This window comes from Alligator mississippiensis, chromosome 2, assembly GCF_030867095.1.
Source record: "Alligator mississippiensis isolate rAllMis1 chromosome 2, rAllMis1, whole genome shotgun sequence".
Taxonomy (NCBI): domain Eukaryota; kingdom Metazoa; phylum Chordata; order Crocodylia; family Alligatoridae; genus Alligator; species Alligator mississippiensis.
In genome coordinates this window covers 198,503,388-198,523,250 of record NC_081825.1, presented here as the reverse complement: position 1 = coordinate 198,523,250, position 19,863 = coordinate 198,503,388, and the positions used below count along the sequence as shown (strand labels likewise).

Sequence of the window (19,863 nt, the reverse complement as noted above, 5' to 3'; positions counted from 1 at the left end):
AAAATCTTGGGTTGTATTCAGGAAAAAGTCAGTGATGCAGAGTTCAACACAGACCAGTCCTGGAGTAAAATTCATTAGACACTGTGCAGGCTGAGCCCAACACCAGTACACTGGTTTCCAGAGAGCCATCCTGCCTCAAGATTTGGCTATACAGTCAAAAGTAGAGAGCAGACTTTCTCAGATTGGTCTCATAGGTCCCCAAGACCACTGCCTCTACACAGACATTTGTGTAACACATCCTATCACCAGTATAATATGTTTTCTCAAATATTTGTTTATGTACTGAGAGCTAGAAAGCCTATATGTGGCTGTGCCATCACGTGATTGTGCCATAACAGCAATAGGTGTATGATGATCAAAAACAGCATACTTTCTTTTATAGTTTTGAAACAGCCACAGGTAATGTAATAATGTTATTAAAAATTATCATAACAAACGGAAAGCAATCTCAATTCTTGAAAACTCATTTGGTATTCTCTTTTGTTTTCAAACAGCATAATTAAAAAAACCCAGGATTCTTCCTTGCACCTTGAAACCTGAATTAAATAGAAACTCCATTTAAACCACCAGTTTCAGGATTTAGATTTTAAAGTCCAGAAAAAATTGCTTGTAGATTCATATTCACCAGGATACACCACTGAGCTGCAGACCTTGCCATTGAAGGAAAAATAGACTACTTCTTCAGCAGTCCTTTACAGTCAAAGATGATCATCTTCAATTATTATCCTATCTGTGGGTCTCAATATGACTGACAAGACCAATCCAGGATCGACGGACTCTGTTGCAACTCGGGCATATGTTTCCAGATTATTGATTTGGCCCACGACACATTCTTTCTGCCATTCTTGCTGTTCCATCTCTTTCTGCCACTCCTGCTTTTCCATCTCCTGTTGTTGTCATAAGGTTTCAAAGTACTAAGCTCTTTGCAGCAGACTCTTTCTCCATTTGAGGCAGTTCTGGGTGATAGTCTCCCATGAGCTGATGTCAATTTTGCCTGTTTTTCAAGTTTAGCTTGAAGATGTCCTTGAAACCCTTTCAATGCCCTCCTCTTGAGCATACATCTTGACTGACCTGGGAGAATAAGCCTTACTTCAGGAGCCTGGAGCCAAACATCTGGATGACATGGCTGGCCCAGCAAAGGTGATGTCTGATAATCATCACCTTGATGCTCATGGTGTTTGCTTGTGAAAGGACGCTAATGTTGGTGCATCTGTCTTCCCACTGGATTCAAAGGATCTTCCACATACAGTGCTGATGATACTGTCTGAGGTGACCTGAGGTGTTTCCTGTATGTTGTCCATGTCTCATCTCCATACAGTAAGGTAGGGATCACAAGTTCTTGATAAACCATGAGCTTGGTTTTCTGAGGTCGCAATCTTCAAATACCCATTTCCTCAGGCATCCAAAGGCTGCACTTGCATCTCCAGAGTCGCATTGTGACTCTGAATTACTGGAGCTGCGGACTGTTCATTAAGAGCTTGTTGATGGAGGACATTAGCTTTCTGAATGTTAAGCATCAGTCCCATTTTTCTGTATGCCTTGGTAAGACGTCAATGATTGCCTGAAGGTCTGCTCCTGAGTGAGCACATGCTATAGCATTATCTGTGTAGTGGAGCTCAATTATTTAAATTGGGGTAGTCTTGTTTTTGGCTGTGAGTCGGCAGAGATTAAACAGCTTACTATCCATCTGGTAGTTTAGCTCCACTCTGGCTAGAAGGTTGTTGGTGGTCAGATGTAGCATCACGGTAAGGAATATTAAGAAGAGTGTTGGAGTGGTGATATAGCCTGGCTTAAATCCCATCTTAACTTCAGAAGAATCTATGAGAACCACCACATGCATACAGTCATGGAGCAAAGAATGCTGATGAATTTCAGTGGGCATCTGTACTTTAGAAGGATTCTGCACAGCACTTCTCAGTTGACAGTTCAAGGCTTTTGTGAAGTCAAAGAAGGCCATGTATAGAGGTTTATGCTGTTCCCAGCATTTTTCCTACATCTGTTGGAGTTGGTTTTGCCATCAAGAGTGAACTCATAAACCAACCCAATGAGTTTCCTATTGGAATTAATGAAAGCTTCGTGACTTTCCATGTTAAACTGGCAAGGACCCAATACAACACTGTCATCAGCACGTATGTCCTGACTCTTGACACTGTTAATGAAACCAAGGAGGAATTCTATGCCAACTTTGACCAAGCACTTTCTGAAGTTCTCGAGGGAGACAGGCTTATTCTTCTCGGTGATTTCAACAGCAGAGTTAGAAGGGACTTGAACCTCTGGAACGGAAACATTGGCAAAGAAGAAGTAGGAAAGGTCAACTGCAATGGCATCCTTGACCAAATGCATGGAAGATGGACTCACCATCACCAGCACCCTGTTCTGCCAGACATATAGACCCACGACATCATGGCAATACCCACGATCTAAGCATTGGCACCTGATTGACTATATTGTTGTTTGTACCCAGGATCGCACATATGTCTGCGTCACCTAAGCTATGCTAGGAGCTAATGATTGCTGGATCAATCACCGACTCATCCACTCAGTTATATCATTCAAACTGGCTCCTAATCAGTTGCTGCAGCAGAAACAATACCAATGGAAGATCAACATTGAAGGACTTAAAGACCGAATCAAATGAAACCTCTTCCACCATTGCCTCAACGAAAAACTGGTGAATTCCAGTCAACAACAATGGGTGAATGTTGACAGTGCTTGGGGTGCCTTCAAGTGCACCATCCTCAGCGCCTGTAAAGAGACACTTGGATTCTGTACCAGGAAACATCAAGACTGGTTTGATGAGAATGACCAGGAGATCTGAGAGTTGATCAACCACAGGTACAAAGCCTTTTGTGTTTGGCAGAATGATATCAACTCCAAGCAAAAGAAATTGAATCTCTAACAAGTCAAGACAGAGGTCCAGAGGAAGATCCATGATATGAAGAACACATGGTGGGAAGATAAGGCAAAGAACAATATCCATAGCTTTTTTTTAATGCCGCCAGAGCCACCTACAGCCTGAACGCTCAGGGATCAACCTCTTTGAGACCTAACGATGAAGGAGACTTGATCAAGGAAAGGGGAGCTATCAAAGCCTGTTGGAAGGTGCATTTTGAAGACCATTTCAGTCAAGTCTCTGTTGTTGATGAGTGTTCTCAACTCTATCCCGAAACACCCAAAGACAGTCTTAAAATCTCTCCAAACCTTGAGAAGTTGAGGAAAGCCATCAGACAGATGAAGAATGACAAGGCATCTGGAACTGATGGGATCCCTGCCAAAGTCTTCAAGCAGTGAGGAGAGGAGCTCACATCACAGCTCCATGCCCTCAATCTGAAGGATTTGGAATGATGAGAAAATCCCAGATGACCTCAGGGATGCCATGAGTGTGACAGTCTTCAAGAAAGACAAGTCTAACTGTGGAAATTACAGAGGGATTGCCTTGCTGTCCACCGCAGCAAAGGACTTTACGAGTACCTTCCTGAACCATCTCTTTCCACTTGATGAAGAGCTCCTCCTGAAATCTCACTGTGGGTTTAGGGCATCAAGAGGCAAACTACTGTACTTACAACTTCCTATTAAAGAGAAAAATGAAGGCACACCAAAAGTTATGGCTGAAATTGTTCTGTTTTCAATTTGATTTTACCCTTAATCACAAAAGGAAATGAATTCCATTCTTTACACAACAGAATACTGATTATCAAGTACCTATGGCAAGATAGTTAAGGAGTACATCTATCTCAGACATCTGTATTGTGACTACTAGAACTCTTGATACATGTATGAGAAATTACATAATCTCTGAAGCCTCCAAATAAATCATCCCAATACTTTCACTATACCTTAAGCCTGTCTTTCCCAGACTCTTGGTAAAGATTCTGCTCATTTAAAAAAAAAAAAAAAAGTCCTTCACAAAAGGAGTTTGTTTTTTTTTGCCCTATAGTTACTAAGATGAACCTTCATTGTTTTGTCTGATGGCATCTGAGTGCCCAGTCTCCCCATTAGGAGACCAAGTTATTGCATCTCTGGGTGTTTTAAGCCTCTGGAGTCAGAACAGAGCTCAGTCATTGTCTCAGTGTACAATTTCCCTGTCTAGTATCCTGTCACTGGAGTATATAGTCCAGTTGCCTATCCTTGGCCTTTCACCATACATTAAATGTCCCTTTTCTAGAATCTTGGCAAACATATTTACAGTTTTCCTCCTTAGGAGGCACCTGGTAGACGAGAACAAATGTATACAGAGACAAAAAGACTTCTGATCCCACCATTACGTCTACTTAAAAAAAAAAGCAAACCCAAAAAACCACAAGGAGTTACAATTAATTATACACAAACTTCCTAAAGGCAGTGTCCTCCCTTTTGAAGTTATGTGGGCATCTGCCAGTGTCCAGGAATGCAAGGTGTCTCTGTGTAAGACCAGTTTCCATGGTCTCGTCTCCCCAAGATATTGCCAGTAATGGCCTTGACAGAGGTTGACTCACAAAGTCATAGCCTGGGAGCTGGACTGTACTGACACTCCTCCAGCCCTGTGGCTGGAGAGCTTCACAGACAGACAGAGGGCACTAGAGGGTTTCTCCCTGAGCTACCCCTGCTTGCACCCATACAGGCTATACCCTGGGCCCCCTATGTTGCATGTAGTGCCAGGTCTGGTGCCCAAGCACTGCAGACAGCATGCTCCCAGTGCTGGCCCTGGGGGCTGTGTGCACAGCAAGCCATGGCACCAGCATGTGTTGCTCGTGACACAGGTCTGAACTACTTGTGCATGTTGCATGGAGCTAGCACAGGGTGCATGTTTCATGTGGTGCCCTGCCAGCTGGCCCTATCTGCTGGCTGTGGGTCTGATGGGGCACTGAGCATGCACATCCCACACTGGCTGGCTGTGCAGTCGCAGCATGCATTGCATGCACCTGGTCCAGCATATAAAGCCACTGTCTGCACTGAGTCCTTTTTTTCCTCTACTGTCTATTAGGTTTATGAATTTCTGTTCCTAGGTCTGTCTTCTAGAGCTATTTTGTAAACAACCTTTGAACACAAGGATTGTGAGGTCAGAGAGGGGAGTGGTTATTCTATGAAAAGCTTCTATTGGTGTTCACGTGTCTCTGTCCTCTATTTTTTTTTTCTGTGAGAGTTCATTCTGGTGTGTAGTTCCTGTCTGGTTTCACCAGCATGGTTACCATGAAGGCATAAGTACACAGCATGAGATTATACTGTGATATATTATTAGTAGGATCTGTGGATTCTCATTGTTTTATTGTGAGGGGATGTGCTGACAGAATTTGCATTTATTGTTAAGGCAGGATTGTGTTCCCTTTTGAATCTGTTGATTGGACAGAAGTTTTCCTCTGATGATGAATTGGGCAAGATTTGGGTATTGCTTGAGCACCAGGAGTGAAGGAGTTGGAAATATTTCCCTTAAAGTCTGATCTTTTTCCATGATAGACACTAATTGTTTGATCCTTTTCAAGGTTCTGGTGTTGGATGGTAGGTAATAACTAGATGAGTGAGGTCAGTGGGGTTTTTCTTTTTGTATTGTAGTAGGTTGGTGTAGGTTATTTCGGTAGTTCATTCAAAGTTATTATCTGTTTCTCTGCTGCAGTGTCTTTGCTGTGTGAAGGCATTTTTCCAGTTGGTGAGGTGGGCGTTGTGAGTGTAAGAGCAGATGTGATGATATCTGAAGGCCTGAATATAGATTACAGCTTTCATGTTGTGTCTGGGGTTGTTGCTGGTTTTGTGGATGTATGTGTGGTGATCTGTGGGTTTTCTATATACAATGGGTTATAGGGTGCCATCCGGGATGTGGATTGTGGTCTACAGGAAATTAACATTGATGTAGGAGTATTCCAGGAAGAATTTGCTTTGAAGAGTGGTATCTGTTGAATCTATGGTAGAAGTCAATAAAGGAGTTCGTGTATTCAGGCCAGATGATGAAAATATTATCTTTGTAGCACAGGTATAGTATAGATTTGATGACACAATTTTCTAGATATTCTTTCAGATGGCTCATGAAGTGTTGGGGGCCATCTTTGTGCATACAGCTGGTTGAACAGCTCTCTGAATTATACACTTGGTCACAAAAAAAGCCTTGCCTCATATACTTCCTAGACTACCATGGCTACAACATTTCAGCTCTACTATCAAGTGCAATATAACATTCAGGTTTTATTTGTACAATAAATAAACTGTACTGGAATAAATAAATAAATTTACTGGAAAGCATAAGTTTCATTCCACCCACTTCTAATATGTCATCTGACTTCTAGGACAATGATTTAATTATTCTACATAATTGAAAACACCCATATTTTAGAGCATTTAAGATTTTTTTTTCCAATGGCTTGTAATTTTTTAATAGTAAATTGAGACAGTTTTAAATGTGACAGTGTTGTGTTTCCTTTAAGGGAGTTGGCAGAGAAGAGAGAGATTTTTTTTTTTTTTAATGTTAAACATGCTGCCTTCTATGGTATTTGTATTTTTGTCATAAATTGAGAGAGTTTAAAGCCAGAAGGCACCATGAGATCATCTGTTCTGACCTCCATGTCACTGCACTGATTCTTGTTATAACTTCCTCTGTCAGTCATGATGGGCAATGGTGGGGATGGACTGGGACAGCAAAGTACCACCATGACAGCGGGGATGGAGTGGGGCTCTCTGCCCCTCCCCCTAGCTCTGCTCCTTGGAGGCGGCAGCATGGGGTGCTAGCAGCACAGTGCTGGCCTCGTCCCCCTGCTTCAACTTGGCTGCCGCCGCCAAGCCACAACAAAAGTTGGCAGGGAGGGGGAGGCAGTGGGAAGGGAAAGGGGAGCACATTGGGGCACCCCACCACTGCCACTGGGCCCTGAGAACAGCTGGGAGGGAGGGAGGGGAGCCAAGGGGAGAAGGGGTTGTGCATGGCTGGATGCATGGCGGCAGTAGCACAGGGCACTGAATAGTGGCTGTAGCCACCGTGTGCAAGCTTTCTTTCCTCCCTCGCACCTGGGAGCTGGCACCGCTGAGGGGTAAAACTCAAATCAAGGAATTGCATTTGAGGCTGATGAGAGGAAGAATATTTTTGGTCTTCTTAGTAATAATAAAGACAACACCGTTTTTTAAACATTCTTTCCAGATAAACTTTTAACATAAAAATGTTTCCTATAATGTGGGTGCATCTACACGAGACATTTACTATGAAGTAGACTAATTAGCTCCACTGTAAACATTGTGTCTCTCCACATATGCCCCTATTAAGCTAGAGTAAACTAATTAACTCCACAGCAGGCTAGTACTTGTAAATGTTTAAATATGGGATAGCCTGGTCCAGTCTTTGGCTGTTCTGGGTCCTGCTGTAGTTATATAGCACTATTTACAAGTACTAGCCTGCTGTGGATTTTTTTACTCCACAGTAGTACCTGTGTAGATGTTTTCCCACCTGGCTGGTGCACAAGGGTGCTTCAGTGGGGGGGCTGCTTGCTGGCTAGCCCTGCACTAGAGCATCCTCATGCCCTAGCCAGCCTCTCCACAACATACTGAGCTGGTGGGGAGCAACCCTGGGCTGGCAGGCTGACCCCTGGGCCCTGTGCCAGCTGGGGCTTCTCTGACCTACCTCAACATGCTGCAGTCACGAGCGCATATGGAAACAGTGTGCCCTGTAGCAATAAATGCCAGAGCAATAAGCTCTGGAGTTTATTACTTCACATTTAATTGCACATTTAGACGCACCCTGTTTGTAACATTGCAAATTTGAAAGTGGCATTGGTAATAGCAAAGTAAATTTTTAAAATTCTTTCACTTCAAGTGCTGTAACACTGGAATCAGTTCATTTAATAACATACAAGAGCATAGGATCCCTTTGGAAATTTGGAAATTCTTGCTGAACTATGCAAGTGCACGTGCTTTCATAAAAAGATACACAGATCTACAGCCAGATACATGCAGATATACAGCCATTGCTAGTTTAAGACTATAGATCATCTCTAAAAACTTGCCCACAAGCAAGCTCTAATTAATTGGTTTATAAACAGGGTAGACCCATTTTAAGTATTTTAAAAAACATTGGCTTGTCATCACCAAGTCGTAGAAGGTAAACAGAACATTTTTAGTGGCAGTAAATTTCAACTACATCTCTGTTAAAAAATGTGCTAACATTTTAAAACATGACCTAGTTTCCTGCTCTAAACATGTTGTAGAAAAGCACTTGTGACTAATCAGTGGAAAGTTTTTTGCTGCCTTGAGCACAGTGTGTAATGTAATTCCGCAACTTTGAATACAGATGTACCTTTATTTTTTCCTTTAGGTCAGCTGATGGAATACTTGTATTTTAGAGTGTTAGGAATAGAAATGCCTAAGGTGTAGGATTAGAAGCAGCCACACAGTTGTATTCTTCATACTATACATCCCAAGCCAGATAAGATCATTGTTTTGAATTTTTAATGCCTTTGATAGAATCTGTGCTCCAGTTCCAAGAATTCTGGCAAATTAAGTGAAGCAATATGAAAATCAGAGTTCATGTTTAAACTTCTCTTTTTTGTTTGCCATACAGGAGACCTATATGAACTTTTGGTTATGTTAAATCTCTCCCTCTATTAATACAGGTTTTTTGTCTCTTTGGTATGAAGTTTTGGTAAAGAAACATTTTTCTTGCTGTTCTGAATGCTTAACTGCTTATTTGATATTAATAATCTCATTGTATAGTAACCTGTATTTGTACTGAGTTCTAAGGTCCCTTTCAGTGTGTTCATTTTAAAATATTAAAATAACTTTTATTACAGGTTTTATGGAAAAATGAATGAATTTTGTTGTTTTAATGTCTTTGAAGAAAATATATGCTTCATTTGTTATCTCCCCCCTCCCCCCCCCCCCCAGCCAACACTTTACAAGAAGAGGAAGCGCATTGGTTGATCTGGCCCTCCAAAGTGCTCAATCTTCATAGACCTTGGGTGAGCCAGGTCAGACTGACGTGATGCCTCCGCTTAGTGTGGGGTGTGCCAGGCTGAAAGTAAAGTGCTGTTTTCCCCTCCCCCCCACAAGTCTGTAAGCAGCCTTTGAGACTGGCCTTGAGAGTTCCTCATTTTCAGTTTACTACACATCTTTAGTTATATTCTGAAATCAGTCTGTTCTCCTTTGCACTTTTCTCCGTATAATATTAATAATGTAGGTGTTACTTGCAGTTCTCAGTCATTTACAGAAGAATATTAGTAGTAGGTTATTCAAAGAAGACTCATAGAATGAATATGTAAATACCTTTAATATGCATACAAAAAAATCAGTCCTGAGAAGGCCCCCTTTTACAGTCTGTCTGTCCATAAAATTTTTAAGCAATTCAGCATGCAATGCCAACAGGGCCAACGGTGATTGGCTCTGGGGGCTCTGCCTCCTCAGGCAGGGAGGCAGAAGCCTTGCTGCTCTGAAGGAGGAGGCGGAGTCAGGTGGGTGGGAGGGAGGAGCCACTGCCTCAGCCAGGGTGAAGCCCCGCTGTTCCATGGAGGAGGTGGAGGTGGAGGTGGGTGGGTGGGGGAGGGAGGAGCCGCCGCTGCTGCCACCTCAGGCAGAGGGAAGCCCTGCTGCTCTGCGGGAGGAGGCGATGGTGGGAGGGGGAGGGAGAGAGGGAGTAGCCATCGCCACTGCCTTCTCAGGTGGATGGAAGCCCCGCTGCTCCATGGGAGGAGATGGAGGTGGACGGGGGGGGTGGAGGGAGCCACCATCACCACTGCCCCCTCCTCAGGTGGAGGGAAGCTCCACTGCTCTGCAACAGGAGGCGAGCAGGTGTGGGGAGAGAGGAGCCCCTGCCGCTGCTTCCTCAGGTGGAGGGAAGCCCCACTGCTCCATGGGAGGAGGAGGAGGAGGAGGTAGCAGGGGTGGGGGAACCTCCTCAGGCGGAGGGAAGTCCCGCTGCTCTGCAGGAGGAAGCAGCAGCAGCAGGCGGCGGGGAGGAAGCCGCTGCACCAGAGGCTGGAGGAGGATGTGATGGCAGATGGACTGTTTACATGGCTGGCTCCGAAGGATGTGGGAGGGGGGCAGCATGTAAACACTCCCTTAAACACTCCGTCTTCCATGACGGGCAATTGGTTAGTTAAGAGTATAAACAAAAACTCTTAACCTTGCCTATGGAATCTTAATTTGGCCCTTTTGTGTATACTGGTTATGATAGAAACATTAATTTCATATCCTATGCTCTTTCTTCTGCAGAAACCCATGTAGAGACTGGACTGTGCTCACATGGATGGGCATTTATTCAGTGTTTCTTCATTATACAGTTTGTGAATTCAGCCTGGCTTACCACAAACCATCCAAACTCTGCTCTTAGTACAAAATTAATATCTTCAAGACCTTTCTGTGGTGCCTTGTTCAGTAATGAATTAATTTTCAGAACAGCCCTGCAAAATTAGGTGTCAATGATATTACCCTTTTCAGATGTGGAATAGATGACAGAGAGAAACTGTGGATAAAGTAGCCAGAAATGCTCGCTGATTTTGAGCACTTTACTTCGGATGCCTAGGACCAATTCTTTTCAGAATAATTAACATTTTTACCAATTGTTCAGATTGGGTGTCTCATTAGATCTTATTTGTATATGTGAATGCTTCTAGAAATCAGAGCGAAAGTGCCTCAAGTTGGATGCTGAGGGAGCCCATGGTGTAGCATAGTGGGGTGGCAGGGTATGCAGTGCAGCCCAAGGCACTGATGGCTTATGCTGGTGTGGTCTCCAGCCATTTAGAAGATGGACAGCCCTGAATTCATAAGATGTAATTTGCTCATGTTTGATAGTAGGCTGTTAGCAGCATTGTGTACAAATCACTAGCAGGAGATGACATGTACTTCTCATTCATTTGTATTTGATTTTGACTGCTTTTTTCTCCTCATGTACACCAGTTTGTAGAGCACTAGAGTCAGACTGTTTCTGCTCTCAGTGCTGGAAACTAGCACTGTAAAGCTCCTTTCATGGTGTGAAAAATAAATAATGATCAGCATTAGAAATAGAATATACTTGGTTACATCAGTGGGTGTGGTACATATTCAGTCTAGTGAGTGCAGTAGAAATAACGTGAAGATGGAGCATGCTTAGTTCAGATAAGTTAAGAGGCAGCTTCTGAGAAGTCTTCATGGTATGAGTGTGCATGACCTCTAGTAGGCATTATTTATTTGATTAATGCTTTAATCATGATTAATTGTAGTATGCCACATGTTTAGACAATTTGTCATAGGAAACAAATGGCAAACCAGTGATAAAACTTACAAAACAGTTACAAAAATGGTGAACCAGCCACAAAGATGTTACTTGTTGAGTTTAGAACATTAAGTGATCTGCATTGTGCTTTAATTTGAATGTGTGGCATATTACACACGACATGATAAGGTTTTGCTGTCTTCTCTAGCATCCCAAGGTGCACCATTTCCTTCCTCCCTGCCTTTTCCCCCACAGGTTCCAGAGCACCAACTTGGGCTATCAAACACAACTCTCAAACACCAGCAGGGGGGACTGAGCAATTGGGATTGAGCCCTGAACTGTTTCTACCCCCACCTCTCCATGACCCTGATTAGGACAAACCCCATCAGTGTTTTCATAACCCTTTCACCCTTTTACTTCCCCCATAACCCCGCTTGACTTGTATTGGGATGAGCCCCATAAGGTCTTTCACCACTCTTTGCACAGAGAAGAGGCATAGGAGCATAGAAAACTTCAACCTAAATAATTAAAAGCAAGCAAAGCTATAAGCAATTGAAAACAAGGCCTTAATTGGAAAGTGTTAGGAACCTTGTCTGCAGGAGGAACAAGCTGTATCCCCTGAAGTTATAGCAGGTAGGCCAGAACCCCAGAAGTTTAATCCAGACTAGTTTTGAGTTTTCAGAAAAAGACAAGAAGTTATGATAGCATTATGGTCCTCAGATCAGAGGCTGCTATGGTTTGGGTTTCAGCAACAAAGACTCTTTTTTCTTTCTTCTTCTTTTTTTTTTTGCTTGTATATAGCTTGAAATCTTGAAGGAAAAAGAACAGGTTGCAACATAATCGTGCCACTTTACTCAAACAGTAGGCTAAAATCAAGTTAAATCCTCAGTTCATCTTTCAGAATTACCTTTGAAAGGTGGATCTTATACATAAAACTAATATTAAAAATGTTTGTAGAGTTTAAACATAGACATTGAAATGAAAATATTGGTTTCATGCAGAGATGTTATAATACAAAACAGAAAAGCAATTTTAAAGTGTAAATTCTTAGGCTCCACAGAACAAGGACTTGGATATTCTTTTCATTTTTATGTATGTAACTCCCATTGCTGCAACTGATATATTCAAGGAGGCTGGAATAAGAATTCCCAAGGCAGGTCTTCAGCTAATGTAAATGATTAAAATTCCATTGATGTCTATGGAGATGTGTTTATATCAGCTGATGATAACCCCTTGTTTTGTTCATTCAATATAATATTGAGCAAACATGCAAGAAAAAAATATATGTATTTTATACTTTGTATTTCAGAAAAAGTTATATTATGTTGTTAGAAATTATTAGATGATTTCTGAAGTAGTATTGATTTTTAACAGTACTTTTATATTCTCGTTTTCTTTAATTAGTTTTGTCAGCCTGGAGGATGGCAGCTGTCCAGAGAGAGAAAACAGCCTACCTTTTTTGTGGTGGTTTTGACTGATATAGACTCAGAACGACACTACTGTTCGTGTTTAACTTTCTATGAAGCAGAGATCAACCTGCAGGTAAATTTATTTAGAAAAATAAAGAAAAAAGGTCAGAAAAAGTAAATGCCCGTGAATCAAATTTTATTTTATTTAATATGTTAGAACAGAAAATATTCCCCTGATCTTTATATTTAAATGTGGGGGTGGTTGTGTGCGCCTAAATAAATACACACTTTTAAAATTTAATCCACTATTTTTGTATTTAAAGTACTTATTTAGGTTGAGTTTTATTAACCCTTCGTTGTTTGAAACTCATTGTAAGAGATTTTTAAAAAATACTCTTTTTAATTTCATTTACTTTCATTTTTCTTTCAGTTTCTTTGTATTTTACACAGGGCAGCTAAGGTGATGGTTCCACATTACTTTTCTTGTTTGGCATATCTGTTCAATGAGCACATCAGTTAAGTTTTGCTGGCCTTCTCATGGAGATGAGCTTTTCTCTATTGCTGTTGGGGATTGGAAGTTTCACAAGCAGGTTAGACAGACACTTGGCTGGTATGGTTTAGTCAGGAATGATTCTGTCTTGAGCAGGGAGCTGGACTAAATGACTTTGTGAGGTCTTTTCCAGCCCTACTTTCCTACAGTTCCTATGAGTAGGGACCTACTCAAATCATGATTGCATGGATTTAATGGAAATCACGGAATTGGGAGATCTCCATGAAATCTATGGGAGGAAAAAACAAAACAAGACAAAAATTTGCTAAAATAAACTTCCTAAAAGTAAAATGCTGCCTCCCCAGTGAGATCCAGCAGTCCTGGCCTTGCAGCAGGGCACAAAAGGGGCTGCCAGCACAAAGACAAGCAGGCAGTATCGCTGCCTCCCCTGCCCCTCGCTGCTGATTGGCTGAGAGGACTGCTTGTCTGGCCCTGTCTCTCTATACCCATCAGTGGTGAGGGGTGGGGCCACATGACAGACAGCCCTCTCAGCCAAACAGAAGTGAGGGGGCAGGGCCACATGATGGATAGCCTTTACCACCAATCAGCAGCAGGGAGTGATGCCACCAGGGCCCCTCAGCCAATCAGTGGTGTGGGGGGCTCCACCACAATCTGCCTGTGAAATTGGCTAGCTGCCTCCTGAAGTTGGGTAGATCCCTACCTATGATAATGGAGTTGCATAAAACAGGGGTTGTCAACTGGGGGTATGTGTACCCCGGGGGTAGGTATTTGAGAAGGCCCTAGTGGGTGCTCATGGGTGGGTAGGGATGGAGCGCCACCACGCATCAGCCTGCACTGCTGTGCAGGTACTGCCTGCCTGGCCGGATGTGGTGGGTGGGGGAAGCTCTCATGGTATTCAACCATCCACCACCTCCCCTCCCCTCCCTTCCCCCCCGCTCTGCTTCTGGCCGCCAGGAGTACACTAATCCCAAAAGGTTGAAAACCCCTGGCATAGAACATTGTAAATATCCAAGTTTAAAGTATTGTGCTAAAATACTAAACGTGTGTGTGTGTGTATATATGTGCATGTGTGTATACATTATATGCTGCAAATAAGTTTTATATATATATGGATTTTTTAATTACACTTATTGAAATGGCTCTAGTAGGGTTAAAATAGAGATTTTTAGCATTGGTAGGGTAGTCCTCTAATAATAACCATTTTAGGCAGATAAGATGTTGGAGTCAACTATTTGGCAATGTTCCTTTTCTAAATATGTCATTCAGTAATTTTTGGAAATTTTTAATTAACTAAAAAATAGACACTTGATTTCCCATTTGATATAAATTATTTCATATAATCCTATACTATGACATATTACTTGGAATCCTTATTAGAAAGAGCCTATGGATAAATCTAAGCCATAATTATGAAATCTCATTATTATGTTTGAAGCATTTTCCTTTTAACTTACAGTATCTCTGTAAGAAATCAAAGTTAGTAAAATCTTGGCATTAATTGTGTCAGTAATGTGTTTCAGAACTTACATATCTAGTAAATGTGGCCCAAAATTGTTTGCTCTCTAGTAAATTTAAGTAGGTTTACTTAAAGAAACACTGTTATTAATTCCAATTATAAATTAACTTTATATATTCTTTTTAAAAGGTGGAGCCCAGAACTTCATATACAACTTCACCAGTGACTTGGGCGAGGGGGTAGAAAGCACCCTGTTCAAGTTTGCAGATGACACTAAGATGTGGGGGGAAGTGGGTACGCTAGTAGGAAGGAACAGGCTGCAAGTGGATCTAGACAGGTTACAGGGGTGGGCCGAAGAGAACAGGATGGGGTTCAACACTGACAAATGCAGGGTAATGCACCTGGGGAGGAAGAACCAGCAGCATACCTACAGGCTGGGAAATTCCCTTCTTGCCAGTGTTGAGACAGAAAAGGATCTTGGAGTCATCATCGATGCCACAATGAACATGAGCCGACAGTGTAGGGACGCGGTCAGGAAGGCTAACCATACCTTGTTGTGCATCCACAGATGCATCTCAAGCAGGTCCAAGGAGGTGATCCTCCCCCTCTATGCGACACTGGTCAGACCACAGCTGGAGTACTGCGTCCAGTTCTGGGCGCTGCACTTCAGGAGGGATGTGGCCAATATGGAGAGGGTCCAAAGGAGGTCCACCCGCATGATCAGGGGTCAGCAGGGCAGGCGGTACGAGGAGAGGCTGAGGGACCTGAACCTGTTCAGCCTCCAAAAGAGAAGGCTGAGAGGGGATCTAGTGGCAGTCTACAAACTAGTCAAGGGGGACCAGCAGGCATTGGGAGAGTCCCTGTTCCCCCAAGCAATCACAGGAGTTACAAGAAACAACGGACACAAGCTAGCAGAGGGTAGTTTCAGGCTAGACATTAGGAAGCGCTATTTCACTGTCAGGGAGGCTAGGACCTGGAACCAACTTCCAAAAGAAGTGGTGCTGGCTCCTACCCTGGGGGTCTTTAAAAGGATGCTGGATGAACATCTGGCCGGGGTCGTTTGACCCCAGTACTCTTTCCTGCCATGGCAGGGGTTCGGACTAGATGATCTCCTCAGGTCCCTTCTGGCCCTACCAACTATGAAACTCCAGATGAGGCTAAACAGTAGATAGGCGCTATCACCTCCCGTGTCTTGCACCTAAATGCTTCTATTGGTGCATCCCAAAGCTGCATTTGTCTTTTGTGTGGCTGCATCATACTGCATGCTGATATTGAGCCTGTGGTCTACTAAGACTCCCAAGTCCCTTTCCATAGTTTTGCCATCCAGCCAAGTGTCACCCATTTTATACTGTGTTTTTTATTATTCCTCCTGAGCTATCGCACCTTGCATTTCTTCACTGAACTTGATTCTGTTAGCTCCATCCCAGCTTTCCAGTCTGTAGAGATCCTTCTGAATTGCACTCGCGTCCTCCAGTGTGTTCACAGTCCTCCCCAGTTTTGCAATGTCTGCACACTTGCTTAAGAAGTTTTCTATGCCAGCATCCAAATTATTAATAAACATGTCGAACAGCCCTGGGTCCAGGACAAACCCCTGTGGGCCTCCACTTGAAACCTCCTGCCATTCTGACATGGAGCTGTTAATAATTACCCTTTGTTTGCGGCTGTTGAGCCAGTTATCTATCCACCTTGTAGTAGTTTTATTTAGCTCACCTATTTCCCATTTGTTTATGAGGTCATGTTGAACCTTGTCAAACACCTTGCTGAGGTCCAGGTATGCTATAACCACAGCATTCCCTTCATTTACTCAAGTAGTTACTTTGTCAGAGAAGGAGATCAGGTTCATTTGACACACTTTGTATTCCATAAATCCATGGATGCTGCTTGTGAGCCTCCTTCAGATGCTTGCAAATGGCCTGCCTTAGGATATGCTCCAGTAACTTCCCAGATATCTACAGGTCTACAGTTCCTGGGTCTTCCTTTTTTGCGTTTTTGAAACAGGGGCACCGTATTGGCCTTTTTCCAGTCCTCTGGTACCTGACCTGTCTCCCATGACTTCATGAAGATTATTATGAACAGCTCTGAGATCTCTTCTTCTAGTTCGTTCAATACCCTGTGATGAAGTTCATCAGGTCCTGCTGACTTGAATTCATTCAGTCCCATCAAAAGCTCTCTGACAGTCTCTGTTGTTATGTCCTCCCTCCACTTGCCCCCTTCCTTAACCAAATAATCTTTATTAGGCATCTGGCTCCAGCTTAATTTTTTTGTGAAGACTCAGGCAAAGTAGTTGTTGTGTAGCTGTGCCTTTGCATCTTGTATTAATCCTCCTGGCTTGTTAACAGTGGACTCACAGCATCCTTGGTCCTTCTTTTCTGGACAGCATACTTATAGAACCTCCTTTTGTTGTCCTTAACTTCCTTTGCCAGGTATAGATTAATAGATTCATAAACATTAGGGCTGGAAGGGACCTTGTGAAATCATTGGGTCCAGACCTCTGCCCAAGGGGCAGGAAGTCAGCTGGGTTCAGATCACCCCAGCAAGATAAGCATCCAAGCATTTCTTAAAGATATTCAGAGTAGATGCTTGCACCATTTCTGGGGGGAATCTATTCCAAACTCTGGAGACTCAGACATTAAAGAAGTTTTCCTTATGTCCAGTCTAAAATGGTCTTCCAGCAGTTTATGACCATTAGACCTTCTCTTCCCTTGGGGTGACCTGGTGAACAGTTCCTGATGAACACCCTTTGTATACTTATAGGCAGCTACCAAGTCACACCTGAGCCTTCTCTTCTCCAGGCTGAAGAGTCCCATGCCTCTCAGCCTCTCCTCATAATACCTGTTCTCTTGACCTCTAATCATGTCTGTGGCTCTCCTCTGGACTCTCAAGCTTCTCCACATCCTTTTTAAAGTGTGGAGCCCAGAACTGGATGCAGTACTCCAGCTGCGGCCTCACCAAGATAGGCTGGCAATTCAGGCCAACCTGGACAGGCTTGCAAGGTGAACAGATCAAAACCTGATGACATTCAACATGGAAAAATGCAAGGTGCTGCACCTTGAGAGAAAAAACTAACATCATACTTATAGGCTCGGCAATGCTACACACAGTAGCACCACAACCGAAAGAAACTTGGGGGTCATGACTGACCACAAGATGAATGTGAGCTAGCAATGCAATGCCGCAGCCAGCAAATCAAATAAAACTTTGGTTTGCATCTACCAACGCATCTCAAGCAAGACCCAAGAAGTCATCCTTCCACCTTACTCAGCCCTCTAGCATGACCATACTTCCCCATAATTTGGTGTAAACTGTGAGTTTAGCCAGTCCACTTCTGACACCCAAATCTAGAATGACATCAACTTCTTTTCCTTTTTCCAGGTCATAGAAGGAAATGAGGTTGGTCAGGTAAGACCTACCCGCAGCGAAGCCATGTTGACTAACTTTCAGAACCTTCTGTTAGCCTGTTGTTGATGGTTTCTTTGATATTTTCCAAGGTCTTTCCAGGGATTGAGGTTAAACTGGTTGGCCTGTTGTTCCCTGGATCTTCCTTCCTTCCTTTCTTGAAGATCAGCACCACATTGGCCCTCTTCCAGTCTTTAGGAACCTCTCTGAAGCACCACAAGTTCTTAAATATCCTCGCCACTGGTCATGCTCTGATGTCATCCAACTGTTTTAGCACAGATGGGGTGCTTTCTGTTTGGGCCATCTGACTTGTGGATGTCCAACCTCTCAAGCTGTTCCCTCACAAGATTTTCGCCAAGTATAGACACATGATCACCATTGCCCTGGTAGTCCTGTGTCCTGTCAGGCAGGGTGATCCCCTTGGGCTGGTGGAAGACTGATGCAAAGTAATTGTTGAGGAGATTAGCTTTCTCCTGAGTGTCGGTTGTGAGCTGCCCTGTTTGGTTCAGCAAGGGTCCAATGTTGCCCTTGTCTTTTTCCCCTGACTTCCCACATATTTGAAGAAAGACTTTTTATTGTGCTTGATTCCCATAGCCAGTTTGAGTTTGGTTTCAGCCTTGGCTTTTTGGTCCTCTCCCTACAGGTGTGGGCCAGTGCTACATAATCCTCCTTAGTAGTAGTTCCTGACTTCCATCCCTTATAAGCTTATCTTTTCAGATTCAGGGGGTCCATGAGTTCCCTGTTGAGCCAAGGGGGTCTCCCAGCTCTTTTGCTACCTTTCCTATGGGCTGGAATAGACTTCCCTTGTGCTTTTAGGATCACGTCCTTAAGGAGCAACCACTCATCATGGACTTCCCTCCCTGTCAAATCATGGTCTCTCAGGGCTTCAACAACCAACCTCCTGAACTTGTGAAAGTCAGCTTTCCTAAAGTCATGGGCTTCTGTATAGCTGACTGACTTTCCAGCTTTGCAATGGATAGAGGACATGATCAACTTGTGATCACTGCCACCGAGCTTACCTTCGATCGTCAGGTCACTGACTAAATCACCCACTTTGGCCAGTACCAAATCCAGCAGTGCCTTATCTTTTGTCAGCCCATAGACTTCTTGAGTCAAGTAGAGCCCATCAACACAAGTGAGACAGATTTGCGACCAATCAGATTTGGCTGAATACTTTTCCCATGAGATATCAGGATGGTTGAAGTTGCCTATGATGACCATGCATTGAGAGCATGCAGCCTCTGCCAGTTCGCTAACAAATTTGTGGTCAAGCTCTTCCTCCTGGTAAGGAGGTCTGTAATAGATTCCTACAGTTATATCCCCTCCACCATGTTCTCCCCGTATTCTAACCCAGAGGGTCTTAAGTCACCCTCTTTCAGTGCCAATCTCTGCTTGTAGGGAAGTGTACTACACATTCACATAAAAACCTGCCCCCCACCGCCGTTTCTTGCAACATGATCCCTCCTGTACAAGGTATAGCCATCAATACCTGTGGTACAGTCATAAGTGGAGTCCCACCAGGTCTTCATTATCCCTATGAGATCGTATTCATATTTGCTTAGCAGAAGGGCTAGTTCCTCCTGTTTGTTCCCTATGCTCCTGCCATTTGTGTACAGGCAGCTAAGCCTGCCATTGAAAGCCCTGGGCTTCCCTGTCCTCTTAGAAGACTCCTGTCCTTGGGCTGGGGTAGGAGTAGGTTTCCCTTGTGTTACCTGACCTGCTGATTTTGCAGTCGTCACTTCCAGAGCTTGCACTAGTGATTTTCCGCCCATCCCCTGGTGATCTTAGTTTAAAGCCCTGTCAAGTAGGTCAGCCATTCTGGCCAAGAAGAGCTTCTTTCCCATTGGAGTGAGGTGGAGGCCATCCCTTCCCAACAAACCACTACCTCTCTCTCTGAAGTGCAGACTGTGATTGAAGAAGCCAAAGCCTTCGCAGTGGCACCAATGCCTGAGTCTTC

The 19,863-nt window shown here is 43.5% G+C and overlaps 1 protein-coding gene across 3 annotated transcripts in view; it reads left to right on the top strand.

Moving 5' to 3' along the window:
- SBF2 (SET binding factor 2) overlaps positions 1-19,863 on the top strand; it is a 487,110-nt gene that overhangs the window by 176,949 nt on the left and 290,298 nt on the right. For all 3 annotated transcript variants that reach the window (XM_019476811.2, XM_019476810.2, XM_059722672.1), the window contains one exon: positions 12,539-12,676. In XM_019476811.2, the coding sequence (XP_019332356.1) occupies positions 12,539-12,676 (138 nt within the window). The remainder of the gene's footprint in view (positions 1-12,538; positions 12,677-19,863) is intronic.